Source organism: Myotis myotis, unplaced genomic scaffold, assembly GCF_014108235.1.
Source record: "Myotis myotis isolate mMyoMyo1 unplaced genomic scaffold, mMyoMyo1.p scaffold_m19_p_3, whole genome shotgun sequence".
NCBI classification, from domain to species: Eukaryota; Metazoa; Chordata; class Mammalia; order Chiroptera; family Vespertilionidae; genus Myotis; species Myotis myotis.
The window spans coordinates 28,163,887-28,180,418 of NW_023416335.1; the positions used below are offsets into that span (position 1 = coordinate 28,163,887).

The window sequence follows — 16,532 nt, forward strand, 5'->3', positions numbered from 1 at the left end:
CAGGTCCTGGCTGTTTACAGAGTAGGTGGGTACAATCACAATAAGCTATAAGAACAAATTGACCATCAGAGGCTTTCGACCTACAGAGATCACAGAAATGACTAGTTGTGAAATTTCTAGGAAAAGATGGGCAAAAAAATAGGGGTTGACAAACCACAGCTTGCAGGCCAAGTCTAGCCATCACCTGATTTTATATAAAGTTTTATTAAAACCTAGCCACATCCATGCATTTCCATTGTCTGTGGCCACCTTAATGCTACACAAGCAGAGTTGAAGAGCATCAGAACTTCTGACCCACAGAGCCTAAAATAGTTGTTGCCTGGACCTTTACAAAAGGTGTGCTGACATCTGATCTAAACCAACATAAGGGCCAATAACTAAGGTCAGCAGGATGTGTGTGAGAAGGAAAGGGCCAGCCTCTATCCCTCACCCTCTCTCATCCTCCATTCTCGAAGAAGCCTGGGCTACTAGTAAGATCTTGTAGGACCTTGACCAAACCTGCATTGCTCACATGCATAGAATTTACCAGCTGAAAAATAAATGAGGGTGTCTAGGGACTCCTACATACATATACATATACATATACATATACATATACATATACATATACATATACATATACGTGTATATATATATATATGTGTATATATATATATACACTAAAGGCCCAGTGCACAGATTCATGCACTGGTGGGGTCCCTCGGCCTGGGATTGGGCCAAAACCAGCAGTCTGACATTCCCCGAGGGATCCCAGATTGTGAGATGGTGCAGGCCAGGCCGAGGGACCCTGGTATGCATATAAGATCTTTGGTTAATCTCTTCCAGCCCTGCCCCCCTCCCCATTTTCCTCTGAGATTCATCAGTCTGTTCTATGTTCCCATGCCTGTGCATTGAGCATCTGCCCCCTGGTGGTCAGTGCACATTATAGCTACCGGTCGAACAGTCACTTAGGCTTTTATACATATAGATATTCAAGTTTCCAAAGTAAAAACCAGACTCAACTGGGCTGGCTTGCATCACCCACAGCACTGTCAGGCACTCTGAAACATACATGCATCCTTACCTGGACGAGAGACTTTGAGGAAGCTGCACCAGATGGTTCTGGGCCTCACAGAACATGATGCTGCTCTTCTCATTAGCATAGCTTTCTTCTGAAAAGGGGGCCTTGGTGACAATGCTATAAGCTGCCTTGATTCTGGCATCACTAGGAAACAGTGTCATTAAAAAAAATCAAACCCTGCCCAATCAGCATGGCTCAGTAGTTGAGCATCAACCTATGAACCAGGAAGTCAGGGTTTGATTCCCAGTCAGGGCACATGCCTGGGTTGTGAGCTCAATCCCCAGTAGGGAGCATGCAGGAAGCAGCCAATCAATGATTCTCTCTCATCGTTGATGTTTCTATCTCTCTCCCTCTCCCTTCCTCTCTGAAATCAAATATATATATAGCTTCTGGTAATGTTCTCACCCTCCAATGGCTTTCTTCTGAGACAAAAATACAGCATTGACTAAGACAACTTAGAGCCAAAGCATTTAAAATACCTTTATTGTTTTCCTAATTGGGTAGTCATTCCATGCCATGTTTAAGAGTGGTTCACAATGGTACTGTTTCATTTGGATATTTCTGCCAATCTTCACGTTTTCTTCATCATGCATTTCAATCCTTAGTTTCTTCAGTATTCATTACTGTCACTGTTGCTGAATTTAAAACGACAATAAGTGTTTGTGTTTTTTAAGAATGATATTTTTTTAATTGATGAGAGAGAGAGAGAGAGAGAGAGAGAGAGAGAGAGAGAGAGAGAGAGAGAAACATTGATCAACTACCTCCTGCATACCCCCCTACTGGGGATTGAGGCAGCAACCTGGGCATGTGCCCTGCCTGGGGATGGAACCTGCAACCTCTTGGTGCATGGGACTATGCTCAACCCACTGCGCAACACTGGCCAAGGCTAAGTGGTGTGTTTTGAATAGAATAGTCAGCAATGCCAGGGAAATTTTGTCAAGGTCTGTGAACACATCTCTATGGCATACAATGGGCCATGATTTACTCAATTGTGTTTGGTAGGTGGGTTTGTGCTGCCCTGTCTCTCCACTCACTCCTGGGAGAGAAAGAGCTTCCTGGGGGAGAACGGTCTCCACCTTTCATGGCCTCCCTCTGCAGAAACCACCCTGAGGAGGCGACATCGCGCTCTGTGCACAGACACAGCCTCGGTTAGGAGTGAGCATCGAGATCCTCGGAGACATTTGGGTAGGCTGCTCCTCCCAGCCTCTCCCTTTTCCCATTTGTCCCAGTAAAACCAAGTCTTTGTGACTCTTCCTATACACTGAGTGGCCAGATTATTACGACCACCTGACGTTTGTAGGCAAATTAGCTATAATTTAGCCCTGAAGTTGCTAGAGAGCCAGACCATTGTAAATAGGGGAGCAGGTTGTTTACCAGACAGAAGTGATTTTTTTCTGAAGATATGGGTAAACAACGCAATTTAACAGCCTTTGAACATGGGATGATTGCTGGCGCTCGGAGCCATGGAGCAAGTATCAGCAAAAGAGCCGAAGGCCTGTTGGAACACCTATGCTGTCTGCAGTTACCAAGATAAAACGTCTCCAATTCGCACAGGAACACAAGGATTGGGCAGTCGAGCATTGGAAAAAAGGCATGTGGTCTGATGAATCACGTTTCCAGTTGCATCATGCAGATGGCAGAGTGAGAATTTGGTGGAAACAGCATGAAAGCATGCACCCCACATGCATGAGTACAACCCTTCAAGCTGGTGGGGGCAGTGTTATGGATTGGGGCGTGTTTTCCTGGCATGATTTGGGCCCTTTAATTCGTGTGGAACAACGTCTGAATACAGCGGTTCTCAACCTGTGGGTCGCGACCCCTTTAGGGGTCGAACGACCCTTTCACAGGGGTCGCCTAAGACCATCGGAAAACACATATAGTTACATATTGTTTTTGTGATTAATCACTATGCTTTAATTATGTTCAATTTGTAACAATGAAATTGGGGGTCACCACAACATGAGGAACTGTATTAAAGGGTCATGGCATTCGGAAGGTTGAGAACCACTGGAATAGCACACCATACCTAAGTATCATTGCTAATCAAGTTCATCCTATCATGTTGATGGCGTATCCCAATGGAGATGGCTTCTTCCAACAAGACAATGCACCATGCCACGGTGCTCGTATTGTGCAGGAGTGGTTTCAAGAACATGAGGGAGACTTTCCCTTGCTTAGGTGGCCCCCACAATCACCAGATCTCAATCCAATTGAGCATTTGTGGGACAAAGTTAAAAGAGCCATCAGGCAGCTGGTTCCACAACCATCAAATCTCACAGAACTGGACAGTGCTATTCATCAGGCATGGTGTCAGATTCCTCGCATCACCTTTCAACGTCTCATGGAGTCAATGCCAAGAAGAATCACCACAGTATTGAAGGCAAAAAGTGCCCAACGGAGTACTGATGGGGTGGTCATAAGAATCTGGCCACTCAGTGCATAATAAAAGCCTAATGTGCTAAGTGTCCAGTCATCTGTTCATCCGTTCAAACAATCAAAGCTAAGGCTGCTCAACCGCTCACTATGACATGCACTGACCACCAGGGGATAGACAGTCAACCAGTCGACTAGTCGCCATGTCATGCACTGACCACTAGGGGGCAGATGCTCTGACTGGTAGGTTAGCTTGCTGCTGAGGTCCAGCTGATCGGGACTGAGAGAGATGGACCAGACATGCCCTGGAGCCCTCCTGCGGTTCCTCCCCAGCTGGTCAACCTCTCACATCCCTCCTTGGCCCCAACCATGCACTGGTGGGGTCCCTCAGCCTGGCCTGCACCCTCTCACAATCTGGGACCCCTAGGGGGATGTCAGAGAGCCGGTTTTGGCCCGATCCCACTCAGCACAGGAGCTGCCCCCCTTGGTGGTCAGTCCACTCCCACAGGGGGAGCACTGTTCAGGCAGAAGCCAGGCTCACAGCTGGCAAGAGCAGCGCCAGTGACAGAAGCCTCTCCTGCCTCCGCGGCAACACTAAGGCCCATGGGGAGTGGGCCTAAGCCATCAGTCAGACATCCCCCAAGGCTTCCCGGACTGTGAATGGACACAGGCTAAGGTGAGGGACCTCCCCACACCGCCCCCCCCCACAGTGCACAAATTTCGTGCACCAGGTCTTTAGTGAATAATAAGAGACCTAGACCATGTTCCCAAACAATATCACCTAAGATTGAGCTGACCATTGGGGATGTTTCTTTCTCTACCTAGCAAGTTGCCGACTGTGAAAAGCATCAAGCAACTGCCAAGTCCTCCTAAGAGTTAATCACATACATGCGGCTTTGCTTCCTAAAAGTCAGAGGTGTTGGAAGACTTAGCTATTGTGTTTACATCTCTTCAACCAGGGCCACTGAGCTGCCAGGGAGCCACAATAGGAATGGTGTTGTCAGGCACCTGCCAGGAAGCCACTGGATGTAGATACACCCCAACATCACTACCGCCCCTTACCCACTGCCCACCACGCAGCTGGACTGGCTAGAGAGGGTGGAATGACAGAGAGGCAAAGAGAGGAGAAAGTAAAGATAGAAGACAATAGTTATGGAGGGAAATGTGGCTTTAGAGCAGGAAACCCATGCTAGACCCTTCTAATTGGAAAAAATAAATTTAGTCCAAACTGAAAAAGAAAAAAGTGCAACTTCTGCTAAAAGGCTAATGTAGCTGCTGACTGGGTATCTTTCACAGGTAAGATGTGTCGAGGGAGGAAAGCTGTGCCCTGAGCCCTAGGATGGGCAATCCCGACTCTTACTCTTATCGGTGTTCCTGGCACATCCGGCACACGGCAGTGCTCTGGCAGTCCGAGCCTTCAACACTGCCAGCTTACGGGCAGCAGCAGCTGCCGCGACTTCACCTCCAGACTTGAATGACAAAGGCAATTCCATAGTGGCTTCCTTTTCTTTCCTTTCTTGGACAACTCTGAAGGGAAGAGAGTTTGTATCAGAATCAGAGAAATTAAAGATGGAAAATTATGGGCCGCCAGGGCACCGCCCTAAAAGTATAGGGTTCATGATCATGCATGTAGAACATCTGTCAGGGTAAATGCTTTGCCTTGGGACTTCCCATTTTAGTTCCTTCTACCTGCCCTGAACAGACGCCTGCATGCAGCAGCCAGACTCCCCAGGACAACAGCAGGAGTGGGGAAGGTGGGCACTGCGTGCAGGTTACAGCCGCGTCGCTCACTCAAGACGCCACCCAGCACCACTCAGAGAGGAAGATCGTTTTCCTTGTTGCTGGACAAAGTGCCTCAACTAATCTCGGGCTGGTGCAAGGCCCCCCAAGGGGGAAAGCTGAATTCCAGTCCGGCCAGGGGGCAGCAAGCAGCCTAGGTAGCCTTGCTGGGTGTGCATGTCGTCACCATGGAAACTAGAGGGGGAGATTGTGTCTGAGAGCATGGATCCAACAGGTCTTTAGCACAGGATGAAGGGGCGTGGTCAGCCTGGAGCCAGGGCTCTGCAGACAGGGCCCCCCACCTCCACCCCCCCGCCCTGCTCCTCGTAGGAGGGCTGTGGAGTGAAATGATAGGTGCATATGAAAGGCTGGCTGGTATTATTATCAAGATCTGGGGGAAAAGGAGGTCTCTCAGGCCTCACAGGCGGTCCATGTGGCCCCAATAGCCGAGGAGGGGAGTCCCCCCCTCCCCCCCCGCATGCCTGCTCCTCTCCCACCAAAGTTCTACGTGTGAGTTTGAAAGAACAGAATGGCTGACCTGTAAATCATGGTGATAATAAAGGCTGCAGCAATGATCAGGATCAAGGCACAAAACACGTGCACATAAACTGAAAAAACAATTTCCATTTACCATGATTTGGGTTCATTACAACAGGGCAGTCCTCCTCCCCGAGGTGGGCCTGGGCCCTCCACCCAGCTCCCCCGAGCACTGGCCGCTCCACTAACACTGCCACTCCCCTCCCAAAACACTGCCCTGGGACCAAGGTCACCCCCAGACAGATGAGGGCTCCACATGAAAGGGACTCAGGGTGGTGGCCTGGCTCCCCGATGACAGAGGACTGCCCCCTGAGGGGAGCCTGCAGAGGTGGTCCCTTGTCTGTCCCCCAGGAAACAGCGACATGGGGCCTCCTGCCATCTGGCACCTCATCCTGACCCCAACTCCCTGAAAGTGATTCCAAAGATGCTTTTTGGATGTTAAATTCCGTTGGTCTGATTTCAAGTTATATTGACGGAGTTTTTCTGTACTAACAAGGGTTTTCACTGTCCTCAATTGCTTCCATCTTCTCAAAACGGAAGAATCAGGGCCTTCAAAGTGACTCGTAGGGGGTGGCCTCTATTCTGTGTTCCCCTGCATAGGAGCATTAGTTGGTTTAAATTCTCTGCCCCTCTCCACTCCCACTGCACTTTCTCCTAGGGGTGTAGCAAAAGGCACAGAGAAGGTTCACTTTCAGTGATGCTGAATGAAGCGAATTGAAATGAACAAATCAAGTTCATTGTATTTGAAAGCGTGAAATGAGAAGTTTTTAAGGGACAAGAAGGTAAACCTCAAAGTTTTGAATTCCAGGGAATGTGTATCCCTTAGTGGGATCTTGTGTCTTGGTTCATGAAATAAATTCAGAATTAATGGTAGCGAAGTCCGGTTAGAGAGAGACACATATGTAGACAATGTTTCAGGATTCAATCATCAGCGCATCTTCTGTATCTTTATACGTGCAGGTATTTTTGGTCCTTGAGGTCAAGCTCCTGGAGGCAGAGGCTGAGCCTCTGTGCAGTGTCTGGCCAGCACACTATTTGTTATAAACAATATGTGTGGTTTTTAATAAACCATACATGATGATCCTTCAGAAATAGCAGCAACTGAAAGACAGCATTATTTTCTTTAAGAAGTATCTGGAGAAATTCTCCTCCAAATATAACTAAACAGAAGTTTTGCAATCAGCTCAGCACGTCTCCTGGAGAAACGGAAGTCATACACTCGGGAGACATGACATGTTACATAATGTGCCTAAGTCAAGGCTGAAGGGTGAAGGCAAGTCACTCTCTCTGAGTCCCTGATTGTTTCTCAAAGATCTAATGCTAATTCCCCAAGTTCACATTCTTAATCATACAGATTATGCCGTAACACAATGAGCACTTCAAACCAGCCAATTTAAGAAGTTGGTGAAAGGTTTTCATAACATGGAATTATACGCACAAAGAGCTCATAATACCCTGTCACCGAATACTACAACTTACACAGCACAAAGGTTCCGTCGCCGTCTTCAGTGAGTAAGATGTCAAAGAAATGAGAAGTAATTTGAGGGCTCAGTGAGAACGCAATGCAGGGCTCACTGCCCAGACCCTTCCCACAGGTGGCCCACCCTCGCCACCGTGAAAGAAGTCAGAGGCGAGAAAGAGCCCAGCCCACACAGCTCACTTGTGGAAATGGAAAGAATGAAGAGAGGATTAGCACTCGCCTCCATGCAACAGTGACAATTCCACTTGCAGAGCCGTGAGCTCTCTTCGAGGAGAAAACATTCCTGAGAGCTCATGGGGGTGGGCGGAGAGGAGTCCGTAAAGACACCAATAATGAAGGTGCTGTTAGGTGTTATTCATTTTTCAAATGAATAACAGGCATAAATAAGGTGATTACACTAATTTAAACAATGTTTGTGATACATGCTAACGTTTACAAAATGGCCAACTCCCACGGAAAATCCCGATGAGAAGATGCTCGGGGAGGGACCGGTGGGGAAAGCAGCAGCAGCTTGGATTGCGCTCCCTTGCCGGCTGCAGTCTCCCCTGGATGCTCTGTTTCACCACTTCCTGCTGTTGTCTCTGTTTCTCTGGGAGACGAGAAAATTGGCATCGTTAATGGCCGAAGATGGTGTCCAGTTCTGTGACTTGACCTGGGAATTGAATGTCTTCTGCATCTTTATATGTAAAAGGTTGAAAGAACAAACCCAAATGCCCTTTGGATGTGAATGTTTCCTGCTTTTAGGACCCCCAAAAGGTAAAAGTCCCAGAAAAACTAAGTTGCATAAATGCCTAGGATACTGGAGTCCTCTAAGAAGGGAAACCCTGTGATGGAAATGAAGTGAGCTGAATGTAATCATCTGCTCCTCTCCAAATAGGGGTGTGTGTGTGTGTGTGTGTGTGTGTGTGTGTGTGTGTGTGAACCCACCAATACACAAAACAGAAACAGAAAGATGATAAGTGCCCAAAGCAGCAAATTATGGCCAAATCACCAGCCAGTGCCGTGAACCCAGCTCAGGAGTACCTGTCGCATACTCCAGGGAGTGGGCTGTTGGAATATAATACAATAGGCCGTTCAACATTGGAAGACCCAGGACTCAAAAAGATTTCTCAAATAAGATTCTGGCTAAGGCTGTGGGTTTTAGGATGAGGTAGGTGGAAGATAATGAACTCCTTTAAGGAAAAGCACTATGTCTTGTTCAAATTCACTGCCTGATTATGTACAACTAGAGATTCATTGCAGCTCAGAAGTAACTTTCAGGGTGACATCACCATAAATGCCTTACAAGAAATATAAAAGGGAGTCCTTCGGGATAAAAGGGAAAGATACTGGACAATAACAAGTCCACATGGGTAATAATTTGATAAAGTCCAATATTCTTTGATAAAAAAAACACTTAAGAAACTAGGAACAGAAAAGAACTTCCTCAACTCATAGCTGCCATCGCACTTAAAGGTGAAACACTGGAAATTTGCCCCTAAAATCAGAAATAAGATGAAGATGTCCATTCTCACTGCCTCTATTCACCATTGTACTGGAGGTTCTAGCCAGGGCAACTAGACAAGAAAATTAAATAAAACCATCTATATTAGAAAGAAAGAAGTAAAACTATCTCATAGGCAGATGGTATGATTTTACATGTAGAAAATCCTAAGCAAGCCATTAATAAATGAGTTGAAGAAGGTTAAGGATACAAGACAAATACACAAAATTGTAGTTCTATATACTAGCAACCTTTCAGTTCTCTTGGGTACATATCGAGGATTCTATGTACAATTTGAAAGTAGAATTAAGAAGACAATTCCATTTACAATAACATTAGGGATGCTGGAATCTCCCGAAGGTAGAGGGCAGGATTAATAAGGAGATGTGTTCCCAAGTTATCTAATTCAAGATCTAAAGAAAAATTGTCGTCAGAAAACCCTCCCAGCTGTAAATGGCATTCATTGTGGCCTCTCATCTGCCACTTTTTTGTTTTTTGCAATCTGAAGTTACAGAAATATTTATTTTAAAATTAGCACTTTATATATATACATATAAAAAACACAGAAGTGATTTAGATTAAAAGCTCCAAAGTGTATTGTTTCATTTGGTGTTATTGCTATCTATACCTTCACCCCATTTATTAAGCCATTTCAAGTGACTTTAAGTTCCCATGTGTCCAAATTAGAGGGCCTGCATGGCTCCTCAGTGGCGTTTCCTGTGGAGACCTGTGCCCCATGGTACGATTCAGGGTTTCTTCCTGCACATCTGAATGTGACCTTTTGGATCCTCTGGCTGTGGCTGGTTGAGTCTCCTGTTTCTAACAGTGGGTCACTTTGCTGCCCAGGAGTTGATCCAAGCGTCCAGATTCCCTTCTTGTAGACCTCAATTATGTACATGTGAAGTTCAGAGAGCTGGCCAATCTGACGAGTGAGAACACTTTCTTAAAGGAAGAACTGCCATTCCAGCACTAACTATCCTTAATCCTACTGCACAAACTGGTTTCATTCTTGGAATGGTGAAGATCACAGCCAAGAAGCAGATGTCCTTAGTGGCTTCCTCCAAAAGTTAATCCCCAAGAGAGAGCCATCTGGCCACTTGCTTTTTGTCACATTTCTAATAGCTGCTCCATTTCCTCAAGGGCTGCTGTGAAATCATTTACTTGGCTGTTACATAGGGTCTGCTGCTCTAGGAACCGGGCCCTCTCTTCTTCTTTCATCTTCAACTTTACTTTTAAGGCCTGTAACTCCTCCATCTGCTTTTTTGCTGTTTGGTTAAAAAGCTTCAATTCATCTTGCAAAGTTTCTAACAGCAACATCGAGTCCATGTGATCCGGGTTGGATTCTTGCTGTGATTCCAGGGTTTTACTGTCTGGGTTGAGGCCTTGCTCTCCCAAATCACCAAACTGTTGTCCTGAAACTTCTGCAGCAGCTCCACCTTTTCAGTCAGGTCCTTCAGTTTTCCCTGAGTTTCAGTCAACTTCTGGTGTAACTGCTTGTTGACAGCCTCTAAGATCTGGTTCTTATCCTTGAGCTCTTCCTCTGACTTCTGCTTACTCAATGGCCTGTAGCTCTTTTTGATGTTCCTCTTGATGGCAATATCTGCAGCTTTCCCCTGCCTTTCATTACATCATTTTCTGAAACTCCTGGATGAAGAGATCTGGAAGCATCGACTTCTTTAGACTTCACAGGTAATAAGCTCTTAGAAGTGGCTCGAGTTTGTGTGTCGGCGAGCGGGCTGCCACTCAGCACGGAGGGGGGCTGCAGGGTGTGCACTGTCTTAGCCACGTTGGTCATGGTCGCGGGGTGGCAAGGCTTGGCCCCAGGTGCCTGCTGCTCCCGCCCGCAGTCCTCGTTGCTCCGACTCAAAAGGTCCTCCATGGAAACTGCCACGCTGCCGGCCGGGTCTGCCACCGGGGTTTCAAAATTATCTGCCACTTTTTGAGAAGCCAAATGTCCCTTTCTTTTGCCCTAAGTGCCAAATCTTTACCATTTAGACAGATGCTCTCCCTTTGGGTGAGCCAAGATCCTGCCAATACATTAGCTTCTTGAGTCATTTTATCCAGAATATCACTTACTTCTTAAAAGAGCTGGCTTAGAGTTGTGGGTCATGGGACCAGGCAGCCCTGTGGGCCAAGAGTTGGTAACACTCATGGGTCACCAGTGTTTCTGACTTCCTAAGTCTGACTGTGTCCTGGGATGAGAAGGCAGACACGTTGTCTTGCCTCTGAGGGGCTCAGTTGAACTGGACTCAGAGGAGAAAGAAGAGAAAAGAAGAGATCCTCCCAAGCCACAGCACAAGGGCACCTGTGTCCACTTCGGGGGGTGAGGACAGGAGAGCAGCCTAGGACAGGGAGGGGCATCAGAGCTGTTGAGTGTCCCGGCCAGCGGCCAGCTTTTCATATCTGTGGGCACTTTCCTCCTCTGTGGTGAGGGCTTATGTAGGCTGCCCTGGCCCACCGACTTGTTTAATCTCCTTCCAAACAGTCCTGGAGCCCATTCACCCTCATTTCTGAAAGGGCCACAAGGGCAAGAAAACCCATCAACCATCAAGAGGCACAAAGACCTCTGGAATTTCTCTAAAGTGTGAGAAAATATACAGAAAGGATATTTAAAGCAGCTTCCCTTCTGGGCCAGGCATCTAGTTTATATCCTCCGCTGCACCCCCCCCCCATCCTCCCACTCCCCCACCCCCCACCCCTCCAACCCCCCACCCCCCCCACCCCACACCCCACCCTCTGAGCACGGGCTCACCCAGAGCCTCCCCTGGTGGGCTGGCAGGAAGCAGCCCTGTTCTGAGTGAGGATGGCGCTCTCCTCAGATCCCACAGCCCCCACCCCGGGAGTCCCTGCAGGCCCTACCTCCCCAGGCACAGCCCAGACTGCAGTGGCCCGGGAGCAGATCTTAGTGCCAGGGCTGTGGTTTTATTCTGATTAGGATGAAACCGAAGAAACTTCCCCCAGCCCCTCCCACTCTCCCCAGCATAGGGGTCCTCAGTCATCCTCAGGGTCCCAGCTACAATCTACAGCTCCCGCCTGGTCAGGTCTTGCCTTTCGCATGGTCAGCAGCCAGCCCCGCCCCCAACCAGGTGCTTTTGTAGTACTGAGTCCCCACCTCCAGCAGTTACACCCCCAGAATGACCGAGGAAGGAGGCTCTCGGTCAGTCTTCTTCCACAGCAAGTCTACCCATCTGGGAGGGGACTTTCCCAGGTTGCCTCAGTCCCAGTCCCAGACCCTCACAGCCCTCTGCTCCCACTACTGCAGAGATGTGACCAGGACGATGCGAGAGGCCTGTCCAGGGACAGAGACCCGGGAGGGAAGGCAGGCCTGCCCTGGGACTCCATGGCTTTGTCCACCTGGGTGGGCCCGGCCCGGATACTTACTGGAAACTGACTTTTCATTGCAGACACCTCTGTGAAAGCAGCGCCCGAGTCCCTTGCACTGATCTCTGCTGATGTCGTGGCTGCATATGTGGTCCAGAGGAATGTCGCACACTGCAGAGCAGACACAGACCCGCTATCGCCCCAGACACAGCCACCCCCGTCATTCTCAACACCACTGGGCTTGGCAGGGAAACTCGGGGGTGCATGTGGTGGGTTTTTAATTATGCATCATAGAAATCTCACTTTGAAACTAAGATCTGGAATATATGGGGAGCTGAACAAAATAATGCCAAGTTAATGACACAGAATAATGCAGGGGCCTCTAATGATGAAGGAGATAATACATCTCCGAGGAGTGGAGCGCTCGCCTCGCCAGGCTCGGCGCTCTAGCTCTACAAAGAAAGCGGGGAACAAAGACCTCACACAATGGATATTCGGGAGTTCAGGTTATAATGTGTAATTAATTCACTTGTAAGCAGACAGTGAATTAAAATGATCACTATGGGCTGAGCATTAGTTCAGAATTTAAAAGTTGAATCAAAAGGACAAAGTTTAATGCCAGTTTTGACCAAAAAGAGAAAAAAAGATAATGAATGTGCCATACACCGCAGGGGATAAGTGGCCGCTTCAGCAGAGCTCAGCTGCCCAACCGATGCACCTTCAGCTTTGAGGACCTGTGGTTCCCTAACTGGCAGCAGCAGCCTCTGCCTGACCCTGGGGGTATCTGTCACTAGGGGGAGGGGAAGTGGGGAGCCCGCCCACCTCCTGACTCTCTGATGAATTTTCCTAGGGTTCATTTAGACCAGTGGTAGGCAAACTGTGGCTAGCGAGCCACATGCGGCTCTTTGGCCCCTTGAGTGTGGCCAGGAAGTTTCAATCGCGCTGTACGTGCGCGCCCACACGTGGCATTTTGTGGAAGAGCCACACTCAAGGGGCCGCAGTTTGCTGACCACTGATTTAGACTTTCAGACTAAAGGGTTCCAGAGAAACCGCTGTCTCTCATGCTTTTCCCTCTCCTTCCCTAGACACCCCCGACTCCGGGTGTGACAAATTCTGTCGCCATGGCTGCCCACGCCCGCCAGGGATGTAATGGAACAGTGATGGCCTCTGAATGCCACTGCAGCCCTCAGAGCCCACAGATGGACTCCGGCAGAGTTGGAGGATGTGAGACATCCCGGCTCTCTCCTAAAGCTGGGTCCTGGTCGCCAGTGACCGGGAGGGGCAGAGGGGCCTGTCCTTGGCACAGCTGGACTAGAGGGGCTCCTAGGCTGGTCCAGGAGGCCGTGGCATGCTGGCTCCCCAGGGGTCCTGTGGTCACTGAGCTCTCAGTCGCTCTGCAGAGAGGCTGTCAGGTTAGTGGATGGGGAGCTGTGCTGGGCTTTGCTCCCAGTGTGGTCTGGGCTGCAGGGAGCCCACCGAAGGCCCTCAGGGCGGTCATGATGGTCTCAGGGTCACAGCAAGGGGAGCGCCACCATGCCATGCCAGCCTGTGGCCCCCACAGAGGTCAGACGGCCGGCTGCTGCTGACAGTCCTCAACCTCATCCAGAAAGATCCCGAGACTCAAGGCTACACAGCTAGCGGGCAGAGCTGGGACCTATCTCCACCACGCCTCCGTCCCCACCTCACGCCTCCAACCCCACCTCACGCCTCTATCCCCACCTCCCCCCATGGCCATGGGTTCCCAGACCTGCTCCAGGTGACAGTGGGTGTTTACTGCAGCAGACACATGGGCGAGAAAATATGCATTGTCCCCTCGGCCTGGGACATTGCTCAGCCGACTGAGCCTCAGCCGCCAGGTCTGACTGTTCTCTTTAATATCATCACACAGGTGAGACAGTCTTGGCACCGATTTCCCATTTGGCTGCCTTGATGGACTGTTTTGGAACAGCCGCTGGTCCCCCACCCCCAGCTTCGTGGCAGCTGTCTCCCCATTGCATCTGGGACCCCCGTGGGTCTCCCTGCCCCTCCCGCACCCTCTCCAGCACTGTTTCGCTTGCTGGGACCTCCCGGGATGTCTCAGTGTATTTCTTCACAGTCACCGCATAGCAGGGTCTCATGTCTCCAGCCCTGGCCACCCCGGGAACCTCCCTGGTCAGTCCCTTTGCCAAGCCAACAAACAAAAACTAAAGAGGAAAACCAAATTGCCTTTCCTTCTGCTTTTCTTTTTGTTCATTACTATAGTTGTGCATGAAGAAAAACGTAGGTGACACGTCCCTCTTCTCCCTCAAGCTCCAGTGGTCTCACTTCTAGAAATTTCCTCCATGTGGTTTTAAGCGACTGCAACCACACTATATATACACGCTAACCACGTGCCCTGGAGAAAGCCACATTTACACAGTTTCCTTCAACACCCAGGCACCAGTGTCCAACTTTGCACCCTGGGCACCCAGGATGGGCACGGGGAAAGGTGAACTTAACTGTTAAGAAATATTTTTTCTTTAAAAAAAAAAAAATCACTCTTGCCATAAAAGTTATGAAGTAGCTGAAGTATATGTTTGGCATGTCATATGAAAACATCTTTAATCCTCTAACCCCTTGTGAAATAGTTAAAAATATTTCTTATGCTGAAAACCTCAGGTTTGGGGTTTTTTGCAATGAAATTTTTAAAAAATGAAGACTTCACAGTATTTTCCTACATTATTTTAAAAAAAAAACAAGTTTCTTTGCCTTCCCTTCTCAGCCTGGTGCTAGTCATCTACACCTTGGGTTGAAATAGGCTCCTTGAAGGTTCCCTTCTCCTTACCTGCAAAACTCCTCAGGAAATGCGGGTGGGACTTTTTGAGTTCTGGCATATATCTCATTGTGGCAGTTGAAGGACGGGTGAGGGCTCAAGGGAACCTGGGAAAGAGAGAAATTAGCACAAGCCAGACCTTGAGGCAGCCAGGCTGCGTGAGTCTGGTCTCACCAGTCCGTCATGTCCCCAGCTGAGCCCCCAGCCACAGGTCTCCCAGTTACACTCCAAGCAGACTTCAGAATCAAACAGGAAGCTGGCCACCTCCTCCCTCCTGCTGCCACTGATGAGCAGAGTGTAGAGTGAGTGGCTGGGCCACCCCACCTGCTGTGATGTCACAGAGCCCTGTGACACCACACAGATGGCAGGACTGTGACGCTGGCCACTATAGGGCAAACAGGATGCTCACAGTGCCGAGGAGGGTGGGAGAGCCTTAAGGGGGGCAGGCATGGCATCAAAAACCCTGCCTTCAGCCCAGCCGATGTGGCTCAGTGGTTGAATGTCAAACTATGAACCAGGAGGTCACAGTTTGATTCCCGGTCAGGGCATCTGCCTGGGTTGTGGGTTTGATCCCCAGTTGGGGGGGGGGGGGGGAGTGCAGGATACAGCTGATCAGTGATTCCCTCTCATCAGTGATGCTTCTATCTCTCTCACCCTCTCCCTTCTCCTCTGAAATCAATGAAAATACATTAAAAATAAACAACAACAAAAATAAACACCTGGCCCTCCTCCAGACCCTAGTCAGCCTGTTCCTATGGGACACCCACCCCTATTCCTATGGGAAACCAGGCCCCGCTTCGGAACCAGTGTTTGAGTCCTGCCACTCCCGTCCTCACTCCATGGTCTCCTTCTTAGAGAGCCCACTTCTGCTGGCACTGCTGGGACACAACCATGAGCGAAACAGACAAAAGTGCCCACCCTCAGGGAGCGAATTCCATGGAGGGAGACAGCACAGACATGCAGGTCAGACACGCGCTGTGAGAACAGGAAAGCAGAGCACACCAACAAGGCCATGTCATGGTGAGCAGGCGGCCTCTGAATTTGACGGCATCTGAGCAGGTTTAGAAGGGGAAGCACTATGTGGGCGTCCAGGAAGCTCATGCAAGTCTGAAAGGAGCAGGTGCAAAGGCCCTGGGGTGAGGCAGGCCTCGTGAAGCTGAGAACCCGGGAGCCAGGGCGGTTTGATTGAAGACAGAGATGGCACTGAGACTGAATCACAAGCAAGGGTGTAGGTTACTATTCGAGCTTCAGCCTTCACTAAGGGAAATGGCGCTAGGTCTGGATTCTGCGCAGGTGGGAAACTGGATTACATCTCTCAGGCTGTGCTGAAAATAGTAAGGAGGCAAGAGTAAACATGGGGAACGATGTAATAATCTGGGAGAAAAATAAGGGTGGGACCGGGAGTCACTGGTTGAATGTTTTTTTGTGTCATTTTAGAGTCCATGAGATGGGCTGACCGATCTGTGAGCGGGAACAGGTCTGTGATGAGCCCAAGGATTCTGCCTGGGAGGCTGGAAGGTGGCCGCCACATGGAAGATGGGCATGAGAAGTCAGGTGGCGCGGCCGAGCAGAGGCTGCGTCTGTGTGTCCAGTTGGGGCTGTGGTCCTGGGGGGGGGAGGGGGGGGGAGGCATGCGCAGTGGGCAGCTGAATCCGAGTGCCATCAGCATGTGGGGAGCACCCAGTGGAGCCTGCGCTGGAGGGGCACC

General features: G+C 49.4%; 2 protein-coding genes across 2 annotated transcripts; both read right to left on the minus strand.

Moving 5' to 3' along the window:
- Positions 1–1,545: 1,545 nt before the first annotated feature.
- Positions 1,546–14,996, minus strand: TEX29 (testis expressed 29). Its single transcript, XM_036300270.1, has 5 exons — positions 14,837–14,996; positions 12,094–12,204; positions 5,751–5,820; positions 4,794–4,960; positions 1,546–1,695 (listed from the first exon to the last, which is right to left on the minus strand). Exons 1-5 carry the CDS (start codon positions 14,892–14,894, stop codon positions 1,655–1,657), a joined length of 447 nt encoding a protein of 148 aa, XP_036156163.1. The 5' UTR covers positions 14,895–14,996; the 3' UTR covers positions 1,546–1,654.
- Positions 9,354–10,654, minus strand: LOC118651273 (small kinetochore-associated protein-like). The gene is given in 3 exon segments (XM_036300269.1): positions 9,354–10,097; positions 10,100–10,330; positions 10,333–10,654. Coding segments are annotated over 3 exon segments (768 nt in total). The 5' UTR covers positions 10,592–10,654; the 3' UTR covers positions 9,354–9,819.
- Positions 14,997–16,532: the final 1,536 nt, after the last annotated feature.

Coding starts and splice junctions, on each gene's coding strand:
- TEX29 (XM_036300270.1), bottom strand. CDS start 14,894: ATGAGATATATGCCAGAACTCAAAAAGTCCCACCCGCATTTCCTGAGG. Junction 12,205..14,836: donor TTTCCTGAGGAGTTTTGCAG/GTAAGGAGAAGG, acceptor TCTGCTCTGCAG/TGTGCGACATTCCTCTGGAC. Junction 4,961..5,750: donor ATTATCACCATGATTTACAG/GTCAGCCATTCT, acceptor TCTTCCCTTCAG/AGTTGTCCAAGAAAGGAAAG.